At 55.5% G+C, this 23,111-nt stretch overlaps 10 protein-coding genes across 10 annotated transcripts; 6 read left to right on the plus strand and 4 right to left on the minus strand.

The window, feature by feature from the left end:
- Nucleotides 1-194: 194 nt before the first annotated feature.
- COL26b_009354 (uncharacterized protein) lies at nucleotides 195-1,158 on the minus strand (the record flags this gene model as incomplete). Its single annotated transcript, XM_053182085.1, is given in 6 exon segments — nucleotides 195-206; nucleotides 281-374; nucleotides 387-531; nucleotides 594-801; nucleotides 863-1,041; nucleotides 1,095-1,158. 6 exon segments carry the CDS (start codon nucleotides 1,156-1,158, stop codon nucleotides 195-197), a joined length of 702 nt encoding a protein of 233 aa, XP_053033980.1.
- A 753-nt stretch (nucleotides 1,159-1,911) lies between these two features.
- On the minus strand, nucleotides 1,912-2,866 carry COL26b_009355 (uncharacterized protein; the record flags this gene model as incomplete). Its single annotated transcript, XM_053182086.1, has 6 exons — nucleotides 1,912-1,923; nucleotides 1,977-2,020; nucleotides 2,074-2,292; nucleotides 2,343-2,458; nucleotides 2,510-2,645; nucleotides 2,716-2,866. The coding sequence occupies 6 exons, from the start codon at nucleotides 2,864-2,866 to the stop codon at nucleotides 1,912-1,914; spliced, it is 678 nt and encodes a 225-aa protein (XP_053033981.1).
- Nucleotides 2,867-4,150: 1,284 nt separating this feature from the next.
- On the minus strand, nucleotides 4,151-6,386 carry COL26b_009356 (uncharacterized protein; the record flags this gene model as incomplete). Its single annotated transcript, XM_053182087.1, has 3 exons — nucleotides 4,151-4,737; nucleotides 4,873-6,204; nucleotides 6,326-6,386. 3 exons carry the CDS (start codon nucleotides 6,384-6,386, stop codon nucleotides 4,151-4,153), a joined length of 1,980 nt encoding a protein of 659 aa, XP_053033982.1.
- Nucleotides 6,387-7,234: 848 nt separating this feature from the next.
- Nucleotides 7,235-8,231, plus strand: COL26b_009357 (uncharacterized protein; the record flags this gene model as incomplete). The annotated part of the gene is made up of 3 exons (XM_053182088.1): nucleotides 7,235-7,679; nucleotides 7,749-8,035; nucleotides 8,106-8,231. 3 exons carry the CDS (start codon nucleotides 7,235-7,237, stop codon nucleotides 8,229-8,231), a joined length of 858 nt encoding a protein of 285 aa, XP_053033983.1.
- A 227-nt stretch (nucleotides 8,232-8,458) lies between these two features.
- Nucleotides 8,459-9,033, plus strand: COL26b_009358 (uncharacterized protein; the record flags this gene model as incomplete). The annotated part of the gene is made up of 2 exons (XM_053182089.1): nucleotides 8,459-8,467; nucleotides 8,509-9,033. The coding sequence occupies 2 exons, from the start codon at nucleotides 8,459-8,461 to the stop codon at nucleotides 9,031-9,033; spliced, it is 534 nt and encodes a 177-aa protein (XP_053033984.1).
- A 2,884-nt stretch (nucleotides 9,034-11,917) lies between these two features.
- COL26b_009359 (uncharacterized protein) lies at nucleotides 11,918-13,409 on the plus strand (the record flags this gene model as incomplete). Its single annotated transcript, XM_053182090.1, has 2 exons — nucleotides 11,918-13,291; nucleotides 13,350-13,409. 2 exons carry the CDS (start codon nucleotides 11,918-11,920, stop codon nucleotides 13,407-13,409), a joined length of 1,434 nt encoding a protein of 477 aa, XP_053033985.1.
- Nucleotides 13,410-14,238: 829 nt separating this feature from the next.
- Nucleotides 14,239-15,241, plus strand: COL26b_009360 (uncharacterized protein; the record flags this gene model as incomplete). The annotated part of the gene is made up of 5 exons (XM_053182091.1): nucleotides 14,239-14,319; nucleotides 14,411-14,436; nucleotides 14,503-14,541; nucleotides 14,629-14,657; nucleotides 14,727-15,241. 5 exons carry the CDS (start codon nucleotides 14,239-14,241, stop codon nucleotides 15,239-15,241), a joined length of 690 nt encoding a protein of 229 aa, XP_053033986.1.
- A 563-nt stretch (nucleotides 15,242-15,804) lies between these two features.
- Nucleotides 15,805-18,344, minus strand: COL26b_009361 (uncharacterized protein; the record flags this gene model as incomplete). Its single annotated transcript, XM_053182092.1, has 4 exons — nucleotides 15,805-15,943; nucleotides 16,000-18,116; nucleotides 18,172-18,239; nucleotides 18,311-18,344. The coding sequence occupies 4 exons, from the start codon at nucleotides 18,342-18,344 to the stop codon at nucleotides 15,805-15,807; spliced, it is 2,358 nt and encodes a 785-aa protein (XP_053033987.1).
- A 1,525-nt stretch (nucleotides 18,345-19,869) lies between these two features.
- Nucleotides 19,870-20,813, plus strand: ISU1 (iron-binding protein; the record flags this gene model as incomplete). The annotated part of the gene is made up of 5 exons (XM_053182093.1): nucleotides 19,870-20,009; nucleotides 20,068-20,163; nucleotides 20,365-20,484; nucleotides 20,539-20,605; nucleotides 20,664-20,813. The coding sequence occupies 5 exons, from the start codon at nucleotides 19,870-19,872 to the stop codon at nucleotides 20,811-20,813; spliced, it is 573 nt and encodes a 190-aa protein (XP_053033988.1).
- A 1,194-nt stretch (nucleotides 20,814-22,007) lies between these two features.
- COL26b_009363 (uncharacterized protein) lies at nucleotides 22,008-23,052 on the plus strand (the record flags this gene model as incomplete). The annotated part of the gene is made up of 2 exons (XM_053182094.1): nucleotides 22,008-22,885; nucleotides 22,938-23,052. The coding sequence occupies 2 exons, from the start codon at nucleotides 22,008-22,010 to the stop codon at nucleotides 23,050-23,052; spliced, it is 993 nt and encodes a 330-aa protein (XP_053033989.1).
- Between the last annotated feature and the right edge of the window lie 59 nt (nucleotides 23,053-23,111).

Genomic DNA, 23,111 nt, shown 5'->3' on the forward strand with positions numbered 1-23,111 from the left:
TGGCAGCAATGCCACTGACACGAGATGTATGAACACGACACGAGCATGCAGACTCTGTGTAGACGATCAAAATATGTGAACATTCATTTGGTTTCTTTACTATGTGACCTGATGATATCTTGTCGAGATGAGAACGTGGGCAAGCCTCATAGCGCCACCTTACTTGCACGACCAACACGCACTTTAGCACTTGGCTACCGGACCTCCTGGGATAGTGTAGCTAGTTGGCTGGACAACCTTGTCAGTGTTCCGAGCTCGCAATATTCACGGTCTGACTCACCACGGGATAGTAAATGTTGATCAAGATTCCAGGCTCGTTGCCAGTGTACACGCCCCTGTCACCTGTCAGATACCAGAACTCCAAGCCATCCACACTGGACACTTACGGAAACCTGACCGTCGGAGAAAATTGGCCACTTCCAGAGCCGGTCACTTTGATCTGGGCACATGAGATGTAGAACTGGGCCCCGCTCTTGGCGCTGGCTGAGTGCAGGCCAATCTGTTCGATGCGGAGGAGATACTCTCCGGGGGCTGATATCGTCAAGTCAGTTCCGTTTCTTGCCACAGGCAATCTACAGGAGGACAATACGTACGCGTGCATGAGGGAATTTGAAAGTTGAAGGCTGCCTGGTTGGAGGCGGGAAACTTGATCTGTCCGTTACCCGTCTCCGCGCCGAGCTCCCAGATCTTGGCCCAGGGTCCGCTGCCGTCGTACGTCGTGACGTTGCTGGAGCCTGCGGGTGACAGCCACACAATCACAGGACCGTCGTGGTAAATGGACTGGTCCATGGCGAAGCCAACCTGTTTGCTTGTCAACGACAGTTCAAAGTCCTAAATCTCCGTGTTTGGGCCGGCCACTTACGGTGGATCCCGCTGCGACAGTAGCGATCTTGGTGGCTGGTCCAGAGGAGAGACCACCGGCATTACAAACGATATCTTTGCTCGAGACGTCGGTGATGGGACTGTTGTGGTTTGTGTTTCTCCGGACATTAACGTACTCGCCGGTGTTGGTGGCCCCCACCACCAAGCTTGTGAAGCGGTCTAAGAGAGCATGTCAATACACGCTGATGAAAGAGAATACTGATTTCACTGACAGTGAGCCGATGTGAGGCTACATAACGTGGCAAGAGCGCCGAGGATTGGAGTGAGTGATTTCATGTTGAACCAGATGAGTAGCGGCTTTACGAGTCCGTGGCTGGATCGAAGTTCTTTCTGAAGAGATATGCAACAAGCGCGCGACCGCTGGCTTTAAGGGCCGTGAGTTTACTGTTTGGCGGTATGTAGAAGTCTTCCCAAGTCTGGGCTGGTGGGGAGAGTTCCCCTGATCCGGAGGGGCCCATAGACGGACTGAGATCCCGGCACTTGCCTCATTAGTTCAGGAGGGTGTCGAGTCTAGATTGCCGAGACCATGGCAATGCGACTGTGTTGAATATAGCCGGTCATTTCTTCCGTGTCACGAGGATGCTGTGCTCCTTTTGTTGGCACCTGAGGGCACTAACATCGATCTGGTGTATGCCTCTGGGTAAGTCTAGACATCTCGCGACCAAACGTCTGAAGCCGCCAAGATGTTGATATTGCGGCCGTGGTAAGATATTCAACCAAATCCTAGTTGTTGATAAAGATTCTCCGACGATATTGGTATGTCCGAGTTGCCTCGCCCTCACAGGTCACGTCTGGGTCGAGCCGTGGGACAATTGAAAATGCTTCGCAGTTCATGCCAAGTGACTGTGCATTATTGTGAATTGCATGGGCTACAGATGGCTTAGTCGCCGAATCTTACGTTGTGTACTCTTCCTTGTAACCACTTGAATCTGCATGTCTTGGACGTTCCAACCTCCAACTCAAAAGCCTAATCACGCACCGAGAGAAAGGAAGATGAACTATGTACAACATAAACCCCAATCTCACAACTTAGCAGTTCCACTACGAATGATTAGCATCAAAACAAGAATCGAGACTGTTTCACCAGTACTTACCACGCTGCCTCCGGGGACTTCATAAGAAGTGAAACCATTGTAGACTGCGAGATTCTGTCAGCATAGTACGCGCAAAATTCGAACAGAGCACACGTACTGTTTGCGGTGTATCCTGGGTCAGTCTCCTTGAAAGCACCGGGGATGCTCAGCGTCGGCGAGAAGGCGCTCGCGCTGCTGCCGGTGACATTGATCTGGGCACAGGAAATGTAGAACTGAGGGATGCCGGCGGGCCAGGGGTTGTGGATGGCCAGCGACTGGATGCGCAGCAGGTACTCGCCGTTGGGAAGACAGGTCGGGATCTTGGCCTCGTATGTTTCTGCATGGGTCAGTATCAAACTCCTGATGGAAATTGCGGACATGTCTTACGGTACATCGGCCATGTGGCCTGGCCGTTGGAGAAGGTTGGGCCAAAGTCCTTGAACTTGGCCCATTTTCCAGACCCGTCGTAGTCCTGAACGTGAGACGGCGCCTTGGAGAGGAATCTTTCAAACAAATGAGTGCGGGGTCTTCCGGTTGATCTATTCGAAACTCACAGAGAGATCGGGCCCTGGTGGTAGACGGCTGTGTCAAGGGTGAAGGAGAACGAGTCGCCAGGCTTGACCGAGGTGACGGTCGTCTGCGCACCGCTGGCGCCGCCTACATTGCATCTCAAGTCCGTGGAGGCAAGGTCTGGGAGTATTTTCGTCAGTCGGGCTGATGCCCTTTGCAAATCAAATCGCCTTTCCTCGAAACCACGTACCAGTCACCGGGGAGTTGTAGTTGGTGTTCTTGCGAATGTGCTCGAAAACGCCAAATTTGGAAGAGCCCACGCCCAGCTGCTGGAAGATGTAGTGGCCAGACACCTCGGAGACGGCCACCGACAAGGCGGCTGCGATGGCAAAGACCTTCATGATGGATGACTTGCAGGTTGTGAGGTGGCGAGCTGAAGGGTAGTGGCGGCGGTGGTTGAGCAATCAACAGCTCGGGCGTTGCGAATGCCCAGCTTCATTTATTGTCTTCAGAGCCACTATGGAGCTGGACTGTGACATTCATCACGGTCATCCGCGGGTGTTTTGCACAGAGGCGGCCCGGAGCCCTTGCCTCCACGATGCTACCCCGGAGGAGTTCTTCACGAGTTTGAGGGGCTTTGACTTGTGAACAAGCTGGGTAAACTGGAACAGCCTCGCCCCTCACATTATGATGGACTCTGTGTCCAGCAAATCACCTATTGCGTCCTAGACCTCCTAGTATGCATGAGGCGAGCTGGTTGGTGTACTTTTCGAGCTGCAATATAAATCGCCCCCGCGGAGTAGTATCCAGCGGCACGGGATCTGAGATTACAGGCAAGAGCTTCGACGTTGTGTTTCCTTCTTCAAAGGACACATCAAGCCTGCATATCAGTGGCTTGTCTGGATTTTCAACCAGGACGACAACCAATCGGCTGGTCCACACAGTCATGGCCGATGTTTCCATCGCCAAGGGGAGTCGGACCGGCTGTTTAGACCCGAAGATTGACCGTTGTTAATGGAAAAAGGGGGCATGACATGTTTCATGAAAGTGGATTGGCTGCAGTAGTTTGGATGCGAACAAGCACCGTAGTCGATAGGATCTCCCGGCAGAAGTCGCGCATGCAGGGAGTAATAGCCGATTCGCCGGAAGAGACGCACATCCATGTTGCCAATCTACTTTAAATTAAGCTTGTCGCAAGAAATATGGCATTTGTCACACGATTGCGGACGGCGTGGCTCTGCTTTGGCGACATCCATACATGAGACGAAGGTTCGGAGCTTGTGCCTCCGATTCGAAGCGGCACGGCAACGGGATCGACACACATCACTGCCGGTACCGCGAAAATATTGCTTGGCACGAACAAACATCATCCGGAACCAGAAAGGGGTCATGTTAGCTCAAGAGACGCATGGTTCTCTTTGGAGAAAGTCGCGGGCATTACATGACTCTATTCTCCATGCTTACCCGGGCCCAGCTGGGCCAGTGGATGTCTACCGTTGCAATGAGAGAGGGTAGTCAAGTGGCCATGGACGTAAGCATGGGATGCCAAAAACTTCGAAAAGATGGAGTTGGGTATATGAGATCCATGTTTAACGCCTCGTGCCACAGCCCACTACTAGCATGCCATAAAAAGGAAATGTTCAAGACTCCCCTCCCACAGGATCGCTTTCCCATAAGCCGCGACACTATTGCTTAAACCCACTAGGAGACATGCCAGGGTTCAAGAGGGACCAGTATGTCGTATCGACGCCTTGGAACGCCCAATCGCCCACCTCGGCCGTTATACCCGGACATTGCCATCCCAGGCAGTCGGCGTTGAATCCGGTGTATATGTCTCCGTGAGTGGTGTTGAATTCCTGGCCGAGAAGAGCATCCACAGACGTCGTGGACGGGGTTTCTTGGTTTGGCGGGAATGAAGGCGGCGAAACCGTAGTGGTGTTGGACGGCGTTGGGAGCTGGGAGTGGCTTAGATCCACCAAATGAGACTGGGCGTTTTGGTCCGAAGAGTTTTTGATGTTGATTGTTCCAAGATAGGGAATGCTCAGTTTGAGATTCCACTCCTCGCCCGTATCCGTGGTTAGGCAGTTCCTACAGCAATCGATGATGGGCAGAAGCTGCTTGATTATCCCGGCGCTCTCCCCCGAGAGCTTATCGTCATTTAAGTCGGCCAGCTCTTCCATCTTCTCCATGACGGTCTGTGCCAGCGCCCTGTCTTCATCGCGTTGCAGCGCCCACTCATCGTCTCTGACTCCGGGCGGGCGGCTCAGATGACCTAGCAAGAGTGTCATCGCCGCCATTAGAGAGGAATAATCGATGTGTCGACAGGAGAAGGCGGCATCGTTCGCCGTGCGGAATACCACACAGCGCTTGAGCACTGCCCGGCTTGACTCTAGGCATACTTGCTTACTGTAGTCGAAGCGGTTGTTCGTCGGGTTGCGGAGCATGTAAGGCAGGTGGAGCAGGATGAGCAGGCTGTGGTGGTGAATCTGCAGCATCAGGTGGGACATGACTGTCATCTGCGTCTCCGGGTCTGCGAAGGTCGACATTGGGGGCATCTCCCACCATCCTGCGCCCATGGTCTTCGCCGCATGCTCAAGCTCGCAGTCGATGGACTGCGTCATGGCGTACCCCTCGCTGGTGGACGCATGGTTCCTGTCAATGATGCGGAGACATATGGCCGTGTAGCGTTTCTCCAGCTTCTCCATGGGTGTGTCGTTACCTGTGTAAGTTTCACACATGAAGCTGTTGTCTTGTGTGCCGGCAGGCAGTCCAAGTAGCAGAGACAAGTAGCGATCGCAGAAGTTGATTCGGTACCAGAGTTGATGCGACGAGGGTATCATTGCCGGGTTGGTGGTGGGATCACAAGACTTCAGCGGCCGACCGCCGTTCCGCTCGATGCCGATTAATTGTGCGAGGCTCAGGGCTCGTCTCATCGCCAGCCATGCTTTGCGCAGGTTGCCCGAGTTGATGAGGTAGAAGCCCTGCAAGATGAGGCACTCGAGACCCTCTACGGAGCCGACGAGGTCGTCATTGGAGGTAACCTGGCTTGCGACTGCACTCCATTCGGCCATGGTGTCCTGGATGGAATCCTTGAGGGAGAGCCGAGAGGCGTCAAAGCATGGCGGTAACTGCTGGAGACAGATGGTCAACTGAAGAAGGCGCTTGGCTAATATGGCTGGGTGTTTGGTGATGTCGGGCATGGTTGAGAGGGATGCTAGCGACGGCGACTTGTTGTCGGCTATGTCTTGGTTGGAGTAGAACAAGATCAGGACAAATATCGGACCCCTGCTCGATTCGATGATTGTCCTGGCGTCCTGGACGGACGGAAACATGGAGTATAGTTCCTTGCATATTCTCTCATGTTTTTGGGTGGGCTGAGATGATTCTGATGTCGACTTAGAAGGGGTTGGTTGTTGAAGCTGAGGCGCGACAGAAGCACTCTGGGTCGTCTGGACGCGGCTGTCCGGGGTATAGAGAGACTCTGAAGTACGAGGAGACGTGTGCGAGGTGGCCGGCGTGATGGCCTTTTCGGAGGACAATTCAGGGCCTATCTTGTCGGCCAGCTTGACCATCAACTCCTCAAGGCGGCCGAGACGCTGGGCCAAGCCGCGCTCGGGAGGACCAGACGGCTCATCGTCGATGAATTCCTGGCTGACGCAGGTGGTCCCCCTTGTCTTGCAGCCGGCGCAGGTTTGCTCTTCGTCAGAGGCAAACTCACATCTGATCTTTCTCTTCCTGCCTGGATGACATGTCAGCGGGCCATGCCATGTTCACATCCGCCATGTCCGAAACCCAGATTCTGGGGTCTGAACCGATGTTCGGGTCTCGGGACGGCGGGGTTCTCGAACGGACGAACTCACACTGCCAGCAGCTGCGTGTCCCCTTGCGGACCTTTCTCTTCTTGGAGGGGCGCTCGTCCATGGTGTTAATACGATGGTGGGTTCACTAACACGGCAAAGGGTTGCAGCATCAATTGAGTGCTGTGTCTGACGGTTTGTGGCCAGTGATCTGGTGAAAGTTGGTCAAAGTTGTGCGGCCAGGCGAATTGGCTGAAGCCAGCCATGAAAAGAGCCCTTCGCACAGAGAATTGCATCACCGCGCCTGGCACAGCGTCAGCTTCTGTCTCATTGCTATCGTGATGTTGTTCATCTGCTTACGGATATTTCGTCCGGTCGGAGGCCGAAGCGGACGAAGTGGCAGCAACAGGGAGCAAGGAAATGCCCTCGGACAGACGAATGATGCCCGAGTCATTTGCGGCAAGCCAATCAAAGCCAGACGCTTTCCGCTTTTGATACAAGCGTCCAAATGTTATTGGTTAGTGTTTCTTGGCTGATAAGTACGTACTGAAAACCACTTCACGCAGGCTGCATTCCTGGCGTTCAGCCATGCATTTGCATCTCACCCGTCGAGCATCCTTCGCGCCGTCTGCTCTCAGAAATCGGACCACATTCGTATTTGATTACTAACTTCAGGAGCATTCTCGCGATTCTTGACACGTTACAGGATACGTACTGCACATACCCGGCGCCAGTCTCCTCCCTGTAACAAGGCAAAGCACGCCTTCACAAGCGTTCCTGCCCCGGGCCCGTCTCCGACTTTGACCCCGCACCGCTTCCGCTTCCGCTTCCGCCCCGATCAAAGCCCGGGTTTGCGCCGGAGGAAAGCACGGAGGAAAGCACGGCCCTTGATGCAAGCTCTGCCGTGCTGTGCCGTACTACCCTCCGCCACTCCGCATTCCAGCCGCATCGGCCCATGAGGAGGGGCCTGCCATGACCCCGCCGCCCGAGTACAAGTTCGTCAACTTTGGTGCCGACGAGGGAGAATTCCAGCCGGCAAACAAATCCGTCCGAAGCCATGCTATTAGGACGGCCATCCAGAAGGGTGCCTCTGAGCTGTATACCAATACGGCACTGATATCTCAGGACACCATCAAGCGCAAAGCGCAGTTAAAGGGCCGCTTCAGACTGCCTGCGACTTCTGCGAAACCTACCTCCGCAGGGCAAAGCTCCAGGGGCAAGCCAAGACGAACTACAACACCTCATTCCACTAATGCGTCGAGGACGACCCCTCGTCAGTCGTTGCAGAATTCACTTGAATTTGTGACGCAGGCTTCTTTGCCTCCTTGGGTCCAGCGGCTGGGTAGCGATAACGCAGATCCCTTCAACACGCTGCCCATCCCGAGCAATTCCTCGGTAGATTCTCTGGTCAGATACTGTAAGATGAACCCCCGCGTTAGGTTTGAACGTCCAAACCATCTACGGATGCTAGACGCTGACCCCACAGTCATCACAAGGTTCAACCTCAATTCGACCACGATTGACCAGCAGAGGCCGTGGTTTCCCTACGCCATGCAGAGTGCTCTCATCATGCGCGTCACGCTCGCTCTGGCGGCCGAGTTCTTGACGGCGACGATGCCCTCGCTTGATCCGAAGCTCCAGCGCGAAGGATACCAACAGAAAGGAGAGGCCATGCGCATCATCAGGACTCGGCTGGAGTCTCGAGAGTCTGCCAAGAGCGCAAGCGACGACCTGTCCGTACTCGCCGGCGTGGCCATGCTGGGAAGCGTCGAAGTCAGTGTACCTCTCTTGGTTCTCGGAACATGCCTCCAACACACTCCAAAACTCTGACACACAGTTTCAGGCATTCCAAGGCCATTTTGCAGCAGCAGAGGTACACCTGACCGGGCTCCATTCCATGATGGAGGCCCGAGGCGGGCCAGACACGATCAAACACGACTACATCCTCTGCCGTTGCATCAACTGGTAGGGCTCTCCACCTTTTCCCCAGACTCCTCCTCATCAATTTGACTCTTGCTCACCAAACCATCGTCAGGATTGACATCCAAGTGGCATCCGGTCTGGGGAGGATTCCGAAATTTCCCATGTTCCATACCCTCGACCAGGTCTCTCTGCCATCGTCAGTCGTGAATCGCGCAATGACACCTTCCTTGCGTCACCTGGACAGGCTCGGAGGCCACAATCCCGACGAGAGCAATGAACCACGTAAGATTTTCGTGAGTCTGAGGCAAGCAATCTGCTCGCAGGCGGGGGCCGTGTCAGCAGACGACATCAGAATCGTCATGAACACCGCAGACAGCTCGATCCTGCACTTCCTGTACGTGGAGCGTCGAACAGCGACACCTGTCCAGAAGCGATTCCTCGTCTTGGTCGCAGCGGCTCACGTCTTTCTGTACGTCGTCCTGCGAGAGATCCCGACTACCGGGCACATGATCCGGCTCTTGGTGGCGCGCATGCGGGCCGCGCTGGACGACGCAGACTCCATCGCACTCATCTGGGTCTCCCACGACGCCGCCCTGCTCTGGATCCTCTTCGTCGGTATCGTCGGGTCCGGAACAACAGAGGACCGCCAGTGGTTCGCTTCGAGATTGCACAAGCTTCTGGACAGAGCCGGCGACGTGTTGCCCCCAGAGCGATGTAACCGCGAAACCTTACAGCAGATGCTCGCGGGATTTCTTTGGCGGGACGAGCGATGTCTGCCGGTCCTGGAGGAAATCTGGGGGAGTCACACGCAGCAACAGAGTACCCATACCTATTCGGCGGTCAAATAACGACAACGAGATTGGTTGAAGCTGTCGTGGGATCGGAGCGTGTTGGCCTCGAGGACCATGTCAAGACACGCCGTCCCGCTTGTCGGCGAAGAAACGACCGGTATGACCCGTATTGCAGCAATATCGGCGGTTGATGCGTTCGTCCTGTCGGCGGGAGGGTGAGGGTGGCACGACTCAGTCGCCGCAGGCAACGGGGACGAGTGCGTTGGATTGCTGACAATATGGAGAAAATGAGAGCACTTGGGCGCTCAAAATTGCCCTTTTTGCATCCAACTGGCCCCATCCCCGCATATTTTTACCCCGGATTCCATCACACAATTGGAATTGCCAATGGCTTCGTCCCAACCCCTCTCATCCATCCATTCCTCTGCTCCTCTCTCAACAAGCCCCCATGCCCATGTCCATGGACCAGCGCCCCCCCCCCCCCCTTTCCCCTGCTTGCCTGCCTGGCCCCTTGTTTCTCTTTTGCGAGCCCCCTGCTGAGTTGCAGAGGAGCGAAGAAAAGCCCGGCGCAAACCGCGTCCGAGCCATTCGCACACTGTTTGTGCAAGGTGAAGGACAAGCACAAGCATGCTCGGTTTCGCGGCACGTCGGCCGAGTGTCTGCAATGCACGCGCAAACCTTCGGGTCCGCTAGAGACGCAGGCCATCAAATGTCGGTTTGCCCGTGGCGCGCCCGTCGAGCTATCTTTGACTGGTGTTCTTAATTGAAACTCATTTGTGGAAACAAGCCTTATCAGTGATCACTGCTGACAGTTGGTTGAAGGAATCAAGACCCGAATCATTTTCATCTTGAAACCGGCTTTACCGTGTTGCTTGCCACCGCGTCGTCGCATGTCGGTCAATTCGGCGAATATTTCTCTCGTTAATGAAGGCCCCAACGAGGCCCGAAACCATTATCTCTGCGGTTGGTAATGGGAAGATGTCAGTTTATTCACGCCAGAACACGGCTGGCCACTCACATTGTCCCAAGAGCAGATGAGATGAGAAAAAACAAATACCAAGAGAAAAAAAAAAAAAAAAAAGAAAAAAGGGTCTGCGCCAGTTCCGCCCTGAGTTCATGGCTCTGGTCGTCGACATGGGTGTTCCCAAAGTCCCCGTCGCGTGAGAGATCTCATTCTCGCGTCGCCAACAGCGCAGAGAAGTGAGATTTGTGCAGGGACAACCCGCGTCGTCACGGCAGTCGGCCACTCACGTTGCAGGGAACGACGTCGGAGGCGTCGACAAGCCTTTTCCGCCCTCGAGTCGATCTTCTAGAAGCCTTCCTAATGCACGACTCTTTGCGACGGTGTGAGTGGGCACCGGCCAGGATGACGACTCGAGCATGTCGGGATTCTACGGGACCATCACCCGCGCTATTACGTTTTCCTTTGCAGCCGGCTGCGGGTATGCGGCATTGCTCCCACGAGCGGCATAGCGCATTCAGGAACACTGCAAAAACGGACAGACGGGCGTGACGGGCAGCCTTGAAAGGACTTTTCTCGCCAGGGCTAGCAGCGGCTCATGCCACCATGCCGCTCCCCCACTTGCTCGGCAATCGCCAACTTGGCTTTGCTTCCCGTCTGAAGAGATTGAGCCTCACACTCTTGGCCCAACGTCTGATGGCTGCTGTCCACAGCTCTGCAGAGTGTGCGCCACTCGCACCTTAGTCTGGGTTTCGAAGCAGGCGGACTGAGCGAGCGCAGAGTTTCTCCCGTCAATAACACGCATGCCTGACGATACACCCATCCGCAATCCCAGTTATGCCAGCTCTTCCCAGCGCCACCGGTCGTATTTCGGGGCTGGTCGTGGGTATGGACTGACTCAAGGGGCAAGGTGAGGCCACTCTGCGGCTCTTCTGCTGGGTCCATTAGGTAAAGCAGAGGTCACAAAATCCACTCTATTACGATGTCAAAACATTTCGAATTGCCTCAGTCCCGCAGTGCCTCGCAGGCCCTCGCGAGCAGACCTGGTTTCTTTGACAAATGGCCAGCGCAAAGAGCACCAGCATCGTGGTTCTGGCCGTTGCTTCTCCAGGGAAACTCGGGACGCCTTCAACAGTGCGTCTGGAATTTCAGGGACGCTGGTCGATTTCGCGGGGAAAGTCTGCAACGGTCTATTCCCCCGCAAAACCAAGACGCACGGAATCATAGAGGCGACGGGGATGATGGGATGGGACGAGCTTGCTGTGATATCAGTCATGACCCGGGCTGACGAACCTCCATGAACCCATCCCAAACCCGCCCACTCACATTCGTCCGTTGCCGGTGTCACCGCTCCAAGATCGCGGGGGGCCAGAGATAAGGACCCTTGTTCAACAAGTCCATGTTCATAGATTGCATGGAAGTGGAAGGGGAAGAGTCTCCTCCAACTTGTTGGAGTTGTCCTCTCAGAGTAGTCGAGACGGCGGAGGGAAGGGCGAGGCTTCCATCGAGCCCTCCTCTCGTCTCTCCTCCTCTCCTCTCTTCTCCCATCTCCTCCTCGGCCTGACTCCGGGGTCGGTGCTCTGGCTCTGGCTCATGCTCCGCCTCTTGCCACCATATATCCTCCTCCCACCTTCCCATCTTTTTGGAGTTGTTTTCCCTCTCTCCTTCTTCAGTCCAACCAGGCACTCGACAGTCTCTCTCTCACTCTTCGGTCCTTCCAGACTCTTCAACTGCCGTTCGCGACCAGCTCAACCCGGTCTCTCCTCTCTTCTCTCGCCAGAGTCCAGAGCACGCGCCTGTGTAGGTCTGTCCAGTCTACTCGCCACCACCAAGTCGGTCCGTTTCTCTCCACACCAACGACACCAGCCATCTCGTGTGTAAAAACTCGTGCGCCCTACTAGGCCCCACGGAGCATATCCATCCATCCAGCCATCCATTGCACAACGGTCAAAATTACCAACATCACCAACACCAACAGCAATGGATCACGACCAGATCAACAACCAGTCCCGCGGGGCTGAGGGCAAGGACACCAAGGCGGACGGCGCCGCTGTCGCCCCCCAGTTCTCCCGCGATGCCGTCTTCCCCGGCGAGGTCGTCGGCGAGGTCACCGACCTCAACCGCCAGGACCTGGAGAAGCAGAAGGCCGCCCAGGGCAGCGCCCACTTCCATCGCCTCGGCTGGAAGCGTCTCACCGTCGTCCTCATCGTCGAGGCCATCGCCCTCGGCAGTCTCAGTCTCCCCGCCGCCTTCGCTACCCTCGGCATGGTTCCTGGCGTCATCCTCTGCATCAGTCTCGGTCTCATCGCCATCTACACCAGTGACGTCGTCGGTCAGGTCAAGCTCAAGTTCCCCCACGTTTCGCACTACGCCGACGCCGGCCAGCTCATGATGGGCCGCTTCGGCTACGAACTCGTCGGTGCCATGTTCGCCCTGCAGTTGACTTTCCTGGTTAGCTCCCACACCCTCACCGGCGCCATTGCCTTTGGCAACATCACCAACAACGGCGCCTGCTCCATCGTCTTCGCCGTCGTCTCCGCCATCATTCTGCTGATCCTCGCCATCCCCCCCTCCTTCGCCGAGGTTGCCATCCTGGGATACATCGACTTTGTCTCCATCATCTTGGCCATTGGTATCACCATGATTGCTACCGGCATCAACAAGGACTCCATCACCACCGCTCCCTGGTCCGCGTGGCCCCAGGACGGTCTCACCTTTGCCGAGGCCTTTATTGCCATCACCAACATTGTGTTCGCCTACAGCTTTGCCATTTGCCAGTTCTCCTTCATGGACGAGATGCACACTCCCTCTGACTACAAGAAGTCCATCTGGGCCCTTGGTCTCATTGAGATCTTCATCTACACCCTCACTGGTGCCCTCATCTACGCCTTTGTCGGCCAGGAGGTCCAGTCCCCCGCTCTCCTGTCCGCTGGCCACACCATCTCCAAGGTCGCCTTCGGCGTTGGTCTGCCCGTCATCTTCATTTCGGGATCCATCAACACCACGGTCGTCGGTCGCTACATCCACGGCCGCATGTACAAGGACTCCATCATCCGCTTCATCAACACCAAGATGGGCTGGATCACCTGGCTTACTCTGATCACCGTCATCACCGTCCTTGCCTTCATCATTGCCGAGGCCATCCCCTTCTTCTCCGAGCTCCTGTCCATCAGCTCCTCCCTCTTCATCTCTGGCTTCACCTTCTACTTCCCTGCCATGATGTGGTTCATGCTCATCCGTGAGGGGTCTCCTTTCGCCACCCACAACCTGTGGAAGACCGCCCTGAACGGTCTGTGCTTCGTCATTGGCATGATTGTTCTCGTCTGCGGCACATACGCCAGTATTGTTGAGATTGTAAGTTTTGGCCGCTCATCGCTCTTGGTCATAGTCCACACGCTAACCCGCTCTACAGGCGCACAAGTTCAAGACCGGCGCCATCAGCAGCCCCTTCACCTGCGCTGCTCTTGCTTAAAGCAAAACAAAAGTCTTTCAAGTTTCATAGATAATACGAATACCCCCTGTTTATTACTGCAAGCTATTGTCTTCTCCATGTGATGCATCGTGACTTTTTGGGCCGATCTGCACCCGCTGCTGAAGGCTGTGAGAATAATGTCAAAGTAGTTTTTGCCAACCTCTAGTTGCGTCGTATGGTTGCTTGAACAGCTCCCAGCGAGTAAAGTGTTTAGTTCGATCCCTTTCCGCCACCAAGTCCAACGAGGTCATGATGAGCTTTTAGATAATACATCTGTTGCTGCCAAATGTTCAACTTCCGTTGGGTTCCCCGACGTCAAAACAAAGCCATATTTACTATACAGTCAAATCCTTGTTCAACCGCCATGACGGAAAGTTTCGCAGTTGTAGCAGCAAGCCCGAAGCGGGGCCCCCGGACTGGCAAAGCAAATTGTGTAAGTTGCCCGTCGGCAGGTTCTGGCAAGTTGCAACTCAATAGGTAAGCCCGGGCGATGCAGTGTACGGCGGAAGATACCTGGAGGTTGCAATGCCGGCCGGCCCGGAACAGCGGGGCTCTGTAGCAGTGCCGAGCGCTAACCTGAACCGTGGATGAATATGGATGCCCTGCCCGCCCAACTGGACCCCTGTACTCACTGTCAGCTGTCACCGCCAGGCCAAGACAGGCCCAATCACCCCGCAACCAGCCCAAAATTCGATGCCGTCCAAAAGTAAACAAACCCCATCACCGCCGCAAGTCTCACCTCAACAACCGTTCGTTCAGGAATCGACACTCCACGTGCAACCGCTGCCGCCCCGCCCACTCACTCGTTCGCCGACCGACATCATTTACAATGGGTTCCGACGACAAGGTCGACAAGTCCAAGGTGCACAAGCTCGCCCTCAAGGGCAGCGCGAAGCTTGTCGCTGAGTTCGTGAGTAACCCCTCGTTGCATCCCGTTGGGCCACGTCCCCTTGATTGCATCATGCGCAGAACATTATACTGATCAGGCTTCTGCTGAGTAGTTTCAATACTCGATACACACCATTCTGTACGAACTGCCAACCTCCCTCTGGAGTTCCCGACTGCGCTCAGCATAATCTAACCCCGCTCCCAGTTTCCAACGAGGTGTCTATCCTGCGGAAGACTTCTCTGCGTAAGTCAAAACCCCTCCTGGCGCATCCTGAATCTTTTTGTGCATTGGTTTCGTTACCGTTTGCTGACTTGATTGTGCTTCGTCCAGCGTCAAGAAATATGGCCTCAACATGCTAGGTTCGAGACACCCTCCCATCACGTCGAGCGATCGAAAGCGTCACAGGTTGCTCTAACACACAACTGCAGTATCATCCGACGACCAGGTCAGGGCATACATCAAGAAGATCATGGGCCAGCTGGACCGCTGGATGCTTCGCGGAAAGATCTCCAAGCTCGTCATCGTCATCACCGACAAGGACACGGGCGAGCACGTCGAGCGCTGGCAGTTTGACGTGCAAATCTTTGGCAAGTCAAAGTCAAAGTCCAAGTCGAGCTCAAAAGCAGCAGACCAGGAGAACGTCGCACCCGGCGGCGGGTCAGCGGCGGCCGAGGCCGCGCCCGAGAAGACGGAAAAGGAGATCCAGGACGAGATCGCCGCCATCTTCCGCCAGATCACCGCCTCCGTCACCTTCCTCCCCCAGCTCGCCGGCGACTGCACCTTCAACGTGCTCGTCTACGCCGACGCCGACAGCGAGGTGCCCGTCGAGTGGGGCGACAGCGACGCAAAGGAGATTGAGAACGGCGAACGCGTCCAGCTGCGTGGCTTCAGCACCAGCAACCACCGCGTCGATACCCTCGTCAGCTACCGTCTGGCCGAGTGAGCCGGCTTGTCTCTCTCTCCCACCCCTTATGTCGGGCAACCCCTTACGTTGTTGCCGTGTACTATTACGATGGAGCTACAAATATGAATGTACGATGATGGAGTGCGGAATCTGATGCCACATCCCCCCGAAATTCCGGGCTGGGGGGCATCAACATGTTAAAGGCGTCTTGGCGTTGGAGGTCACTGAACATGTTCGGAACACCCCGAGTCTGAATCTGTGATGAGCACTATCTTTGGCCGTCACCAGTAATGAACAAACTATAATTTGTCTGCCTTCTTGTGCCCGTATACCAGAGTCTGTCTTGTATGTGTATTCTCCTTTTCCACACCGTACATGACTGCTTCCCTCCATCTCCCGCCATGCAACCAACCATGCTTCTTCCCTTGATCATTGATACACGCAACTTCGACATGCCATTCGTATGCCCAGGACAACCGCCTTTGTCCGTTCTCGTCGTTATGCCGCAACCCAAACGCCATGGAAGAAGTATACGTAGGTAAACTTCTTCGTCTCCTCAATCTCCACCGCTTCAACAACCTTACTGGCATTGAAGAGAGTTCCTAGACTCGCTTGAAGAAGTAAACGTAGGCAAACTTTCTCATCTCCTCAATCTCCGCCGCTTCAACAACTTTCTCGTCGTTGAAGAGGACCCAAGCGGGGTGGCCGTCTACCTCCTTGCGAATGAAGGCTACGTAGTGCCTAGTTTGATTGTTAGCTTGTTTTCACGACCACAACTCCGAAAGAGAAAGACCTACCCAGCATGGATGCTTGTGCCCTTGTGGCAGGAGATGGACTGGAGCTGGTACTTGGCAGGGGTGGCAGCACTTCCCGCCTCCGGCTTGGGTGCAGCAGAGTCGGATGCTGCCGCAGGCGCCTCTTCGTCGTCAAAGACTCCTTGATCGTCAGGGTGGCTGAAGAGCCACTCGACAGCTCGCTCAACATCACCGCTGGTCTCCCGCAGCGCCTTCTTCGCCTGTGGCACGGAGAAGCCCATGGCCCCGAGCATCTCAATCTTTTCGGGATCCGCCGCATCACCCTTGGCGCCTGCACCGCCGCTTAGAACCAGAGGCTCATCAATGTCCGGGTCTTCCATGTGGGCAAAGAGCCACTCCATGGCGGCGTTGGCGTCGGAGTTGCCAGTGGCGTGGAGGGCGCGATCGCATCTGTTGCGGCCGAAGCCCATGGCTTCAAGCTGGCTGGAGGCCTCAGGGTTGGCGACGAACGCAGGGGCACTTTCCTCGACATCATCCGGAAGAGTCTCTTCCAATGGCTGGAGACCCTTGGAGAGGTAGTCGTCGAGGAGGAACGGCTCGTCGGGAACGATGACAGGGACGTCGATCTTGACCGGAACCCAGTTGATGACAGCCATCTTCCTAGCATTGACGACAAGGTTCTCAGGGAGCGTCTTGAACAGAGATCGCTTGGTGTAACCGTCCTTGCTTCCACATGCAGAACACGTCAACTCCACAACCTCTTCGGCGGTGAAATTATCCAGACACTCCTTGAGCGTGACCGGCTTGTACGCATCGGCTTTCGCCTCGGCACCCTCCTCGGCGGGAAGCTTCTCCAATGGGACGTCGATGAAGATGTTGTCTTGCTCATTAGTCGAGTACCTGACCTTCTTGCATCCAAGGCATTGCAACCTCTGCTCAAGAACGAAGCGGAAAGGCTGGGTCGGGTCTCCAAGGTCGGGGGGATGCGGTGAACGAGTGATAAGCTTGAAAATGTGCTGCAACAGCTCAAAGGCATCCTGTTGGCGCATGGTCGAGAACTCGGCATGACCTCTGCCGATCAAGTGCTTCAACATGGCGGGTGCCAGGCCCTTCTGTGTCGGGAGGTCGGGGGACTGATCAGATGGGACAGCATCGGAATCAGGCCTCGAGTAGCGGCCTGAAATCAGGCCGTCTGCCATCTTGCGAAGCTGGGTCTCCAGATCCTCCGCAGGGTCATGGACAACGGGAAGGTCGCGGGCAGGCAAGAAGTAGCGGTTCTTGAAGGCGGGGGTATCAAAAAGACACTGGACGATGCTGGCAAGGTAGCAGCTGTTACCGAGGTTCTTGAGGCCAGTCAAGCCGGCGCCAAAGAGAGGCTTCAACTCCTTTCCGTCCTCAGTAGTCATGCTGAAGTCCCAGCGCAAGTTTTGCTCAATCTGCATCTCCGTCAAGCTCTTCTCCGTCTTCTGTCGATCGGCCAAGATGATTCCCCAGTGGCCCAGATGCTGGCCAAGGTCTCCGTCAATTCTCTCCTCATCGCACTTGTAACAGTAGACGTCTGCAGTACCCTCGGGGGTAATGGATCCCAGCTTGACAGCGACACCATGTCCAGACTCGGTCGAGTGTGCGAGGGCGTGGGAGTTACCATCGACACCGCCCATTTGCTTGCGGCCGCAGCCCAGGTTCCCGCACTCCAGGCAGAGCCAAAGGTTCTCGTGCAAGTCGCAGGCCGAGCAGTGTCCAAGATCGCCGGATTGAATGGTTCGGGGCTCCGACTGCTGCATAAGCAAGATGTGCTCGCAGCTGGTCAGCTCCTGCTCCCAAGCCTTGACCTCCTCCTTGCGGGAAAAGGTGTTGGCCTTCATAATTCCATCGACGACATTTGCAAGCTTGTCACTTGTCCTGTCAAGCTCTTGGTTGCACTCGAGGCACTTGACGGTGGTTGTGGTGTCGAATCGGTCTTCTTCGGTCTCGGCGGCGATAGCCAGCTTCGACATTTTGAGCGGAGGCTCATCTCGGACGACGACTTTGCGGGTGCGGCGAATATTCAGCACGAGAGGGTGCTCCCATAGCCGTCGGTGAAGCTGGGCGTGGCTGCGATCACCAGCACAACCGCCGTTGAAGCACTGGAGGCAGACATCAACGCCGGCGGGATCGTCCTGGACACAACAAGTCAGCAAATGAAGGTCGAGGGAGGCTTAGAGAAGTGCTTACACGGGAGTCGAAGCACTGGGTGCAGTCCTCTCGATAGACAGATTGGATGGGCGTCGGCGGCTGCAGAGCTGCAAGATGTCAGCTGGGTGAAGCTTCGCATGGGCAGGGGAGATGTCTGTAAGCCTCGGGGAACACAAACTTGGGGCTATGGTCTCCAGATGAGGGCACGCCATGGTGGAAGCTGGTGTTGCTTTTTCTCGTTCAGAGATCGTGGTCAGTGAGCTTCGGAATGTTGCTGTGGTGGGTGAGGGTTGAAGTTGTGTTGACTTTTGAATGCGCCCTGGCTGTCTTGTAGAAAAGGCAAACAGGCAGGTGCAGCAGAGGCGTCAAAGCACAACCTTGAAAGGAAGGAAGCTGAGTTGAGAAGGCGCAAGGCAGGTTCCTGAGCAAAGCAAGTCAGAGCAAACAACCGATAAGCTCAACCTCTTGCAGGAAAATAGTGGTAAGGTAAGGTAAGGTAGTGGCCGTTGTGGTGGTGCACCCAGCTAAGTCTTGGTGGGCTGTATTGGTTGGTGCTGGTGCTGGTGCTGCCCCGCGGCGGGGACCCAGTCACGGCACCACAAGGCAACACTGAACCTCTCTACTGCTGCACGCGGGAGAGCTTGAGCTTAGGTAAGGACAGGCTGCCTGGAGCTGAACGACGGGATTACGTAGTGGAGTGGGGCTGTCGCAGTGGTTAATCGCATTGCGCTGTCTACGTGCATGACAGCTGCTTAATTGCGCGTGGATGAGTCAAGATGCTGTCTTTGATGCAACACCGACTTTTTAGTGGAGATTATGCATCGAAACGACTTTCCCCGGACTTAAGAACAGAGGACAGAAAAAAAGAAGAACAAAAAAGCGGACACGGGACCCTGCCTACCGCCGACCGGCCGGTGATTGAATCTGGAGTACGTAAGACCAGCGACGACGGAGGTGCAGGACGTATCTAATCAGATCCAATCTCTTTCGTTGACGAGGACAATGACAAATTGTTGCCGCCCCGTCGGATGCTCCACCGCAGCTGCGAATCCCGCCCAGCCAGCTGGTAGGGACAGAGGGGAGGCCTGGCGCGGGCTGTCAAAAGACGGGGATACGCTCCGGTGCCGTGTGGTACGTACTCTCCCCGTCGCTGAGCCGAGGAAACGTGCCTTATCACAGCCAATGAGACGACGTCTGACGAATCAAGTGGAGGCGGTCGAGTTTTTGTCTTCTCCGAGGCGCCGAGCCTAGTGAGCTCTCCATGACTTAATGCATGGTCATTGAAAGCTCTGATTGGCGGCTGGCACCTGCTACCACCGAGATCGCCATCGTTCTCCGTCACAAGTCCCGCATCCGCAGCTGTGAGTGTGCGAGTGCCAGATTCTGGAGCCCGTCCCAGCGCCCGCTCCAGTGACTGGGAGTGAACTGCGACGGTGCCACTCCCACTCCCACTGCCACTGCCACTGCCAGCGCCAGCTCTCTCCATTTTATTCTTTTGACCCGAATCTTCGCCTCCTCTTTCTGCCCTCCGCTAAACCCTCAGCTGCCGAGTGCCCTTCTGCCTCAACAAATTTCTTATTTCGCCCTCCTCTTGTCGCCAACACCATCGACAATCACTTTTGATACCCTCAATCGATCCTTGCGACTTCAAACACACCTGCGACGATTTCCTAAGCTCGATACCTACCCGCACACAGCCAACCGAAAAAGACCCCGACGACGAAAATACCCTTCACGATGTTCTCCAGGTCCCTGCGTGTCGCCTCCCGCGCGATCCTCACCACCTCTGTCCGCCCCTCCGCCGCTCCCGCCCGCCAGCTTGCACCTGCTGTTGCCGTCGGCGCGACGAGGGCATACCACGAGAAGGTGCTGGACCAGTATGTGACCCCGGATATCACGTTTGGAAGACGAAGAGTACTGATGTCTGCGAAACAGCTACTCCCGCCCCCGCAATGTCGGTTCCATGCCCAAGGGCGACAAGGACGTCGGCCAGGGCCTCGTCGGCGCTCCCGCCTGCGGTGACGTTATGAAGTAAGACGCCTCCCGCGAAGAACATCCCCAATATCATCAAGTCGCTGTCGGCACGCACTGCGGGGCTCGGCATGCCCTCCGGTCGCAAGCTGCTTCATTTTGCTTCGGCTCCCTCCCGAATGCACTCGCACATCAACCGACCGCCATGCGATATATATCCTTCATCTCTGTCAGACCTACATGCTAACAAGTTTGTCGCAGGCTCAACATCCGCGTCGACCCCAAGACCAACACGATCTCCGATGTCAAGTTCAAGACCTTCGGCTGCGGTTCCGCTATCGCATCCTCCAGCTACCTGACCGAGCTCGTCCGTGGCATGACGTGAGTCGACACATTTCTCTACATTACTCATCTCCTTGCTAACCACCAATGTAGTTTGGAGCAAGCCGGCCGAGTGAAGAACACTGAGATCGCCCAGGAGCTCAAGCTTCCCCCCGTCAAGGTATGGCTGCCCAGACGACGCAAAGCTGCCGCATTATCCGGTGCTAACAAAACAACAGCTTCACTGCAGCATGCTTGCCGAGGACGCCATCAAGGCCGCCATTTCTGACTACTACACCAAGAACCCCAACGCGAAGCCCACCAACCTCGCAGGCACCGAGGCCAAGACCGAGGCCCCCGCCGCCGCTTCCGCATCCGCATCCGCATGAATGATTTATCTCTTTTCTTAACCCGTTACATGTTTCATGGAGTTCGGACACGGAGAATGATGCCAAGTGGTGCAGTGGGTGTGGTGAGGTCTGGTGATTGGGCGATTCTCGCCTAAACAAGATTTCGTCGTTTCAAAACATTTTTTCAACAAAATTACTGGAGTTTGGGAGGGAAATACGGATTCACACGGCTTGGATGGACGAAGGCTCCTTCATCGCGGCCGCTACGGCCATCACGATATTCAAGCCCATGCTGCCACGAAGCTACTCTTTACAAAATCTCATCTCAGAGGCTTCCAAGGGGCAGGGTTGTACGTCAGTGTTGAAATACCATTTTAGTTAGTGGCCAGCTTATCAGCGACCGACAAGACAGATGAAAATCCGAAGAAAGGAACATGAGAATTTCCAAAAACTTGACATTGCATGGGGAACTGAGCCTAAGACTCGGCGAGGCCCGACCAACAGAGTGCACCGATAGCGGCGCGTTCGTTGGCTAGGCATAATGCATCGCGAGACTGGTGATGCGGGGCGAGTGCGATTGATGCTGGGAGGACTCCCTCTCCAAGGGTACAGCCTGACCACGTTCATGCTTTGACTCCGTATCGCAATTTCTTGGTCAGTGGAACACCACGAGGACAAGAACATGCATGGAAATACGAACGTCGATTTGGGATTCGTGAGTAACTTATTTCAATCACATTCTTTGATCACAGGAAATGTGTGCGAGTGAGCCGGTCCAAATGCCGACCCGGCGGGCTTCGGATGGTCCTCGGAGACTTCTGGTCGGATCCCCTGCCACCGTCTCCGCCAGCCTGCACAGGACCGACCACGGCTGCGGCACAACACCCCGATCTTATCTGCCTGCTCTGTAAGCAGCGTCGGAGCAGCTCCCGATTCTTCAAATGGTTAACCGCGTTGGGGCGAGGCCATGGACAACTCCGCCAACACCACATTGTCAAAGACGCCTCTGCCTCGCCGTCTTGGAAAAACGACGACGAGGACTCGGCGGACTTTGACGATGGCATCGCAACAGGCGGACATGAAAGCCGTCGGGTTTGAAGTGTCTTGTCGAGCAAGACGATACTGTACGGCCGTAATGGCTTCATAAATAAAAGACGCAATTCTTGCGGCTGTTACGATGGAAAGCAAGAATACCAAGATCAGTTCATTCGACCTCGTTTCAACTTTACCATCATGCGACTCTTCCAGCCCCCAGTGACGCCGTTGCCGGATGACTTGTATCTTGACGGCCAAACCGCCATCGTCACTGGCGCCACGTCTGGAATCGGCCTTGCCTTGGCCAAGCAGCTCGTTCTCCTGAGAGCCTCGACGGTTGTACTTGCGGTCCGCAACACCTCCAAAGGCGAGTCGGTAAAACGAGAACTTCTGGATGATGCAGCTATCAAGTCGGCCAACCCAGACGCCATCGTCAGGGTCATGAAGATGGATGCCGAAGACTACGGCAGCGTCCAGTCTTTTGCAAAAGCATTCTGCAGTGAGCACAAAGACCTCCACATTCTGATGCTGAACGCTGGAGTTCCGGGACTCAAGCGTCATGTTGCTGCGACGAATCACGAGGCGACGGTCCAGGTGAACTACCTCTCCAACGTGCTCTTGATGCTTCAGCTTCTCCCTTTGTTAGAATCCACGGCTCAGAGGACGAGATCCCCCGGGAGAGTCACTTGGACCGGAAGCCGAGCCATAGGAAACACCAGCTTGGAGGCAAAGGCGCCTCTCGCACCCGGAGAGTCAGTGTTGGAGCACTTGGACGCCGAGGCGAACTTTTACGGTCTGTCTCGGTACGCGGACAGCAAGCTCCTGGTGTTTCTGTTTCTCCGAGAGCTGCGGCAACATTTGGGGCCTGAGAAGGTCATCGTCAATGCGTTTTGCCCCGGGATGGTGAAGACGGCAATGAGCGACGTGCTGCCGCTGCCTTTCAGGTTGGCAATGAGTGCGGTGAAGGCCGTACGGGCCAGGTCTCCGGAGCAGTCTGGCTGGATTGGGCTTCATGCTGCCGCGGTGGTGGGTGCTGAGACGCACGGGAAACAGCTGGGTGATAAAGACATCTGGAAGTAAGTACTGGATCTTGGTTATGGAGGCAATGATGCTGACGTCGTTTCTCAGGCCAGAAGGCTACGCCAATTCTGATGATGGCATGCGGCTACAGAAGCTATTGTGGAAGGAGACCGCGGATGAAATGTCAAAGTTCACTCAAATACCAAAGTGGATGTCAAGTTGAGGGGAAAATCTCATGTAACGTTGAGGATGCAATGTAATGTTGAAGGCACCGTTATGAGA

The sequence above is a fragment of the Colletotrichum chrysophilum genome (genome assembly GCF_026319265.1).
Source record: "Colletotrichum chrysophilum strain AFK26 chromosome Unknown scaffold_89, whole genome shotgun sequence".
NCBI classification, from domain to species: Eukaryota; Fungi; Ascomycota; class Sordariomycetes; order Glomerellales; family Glomerellaceae; genus Colletotrichum; species Colletotrichum chrysophilum.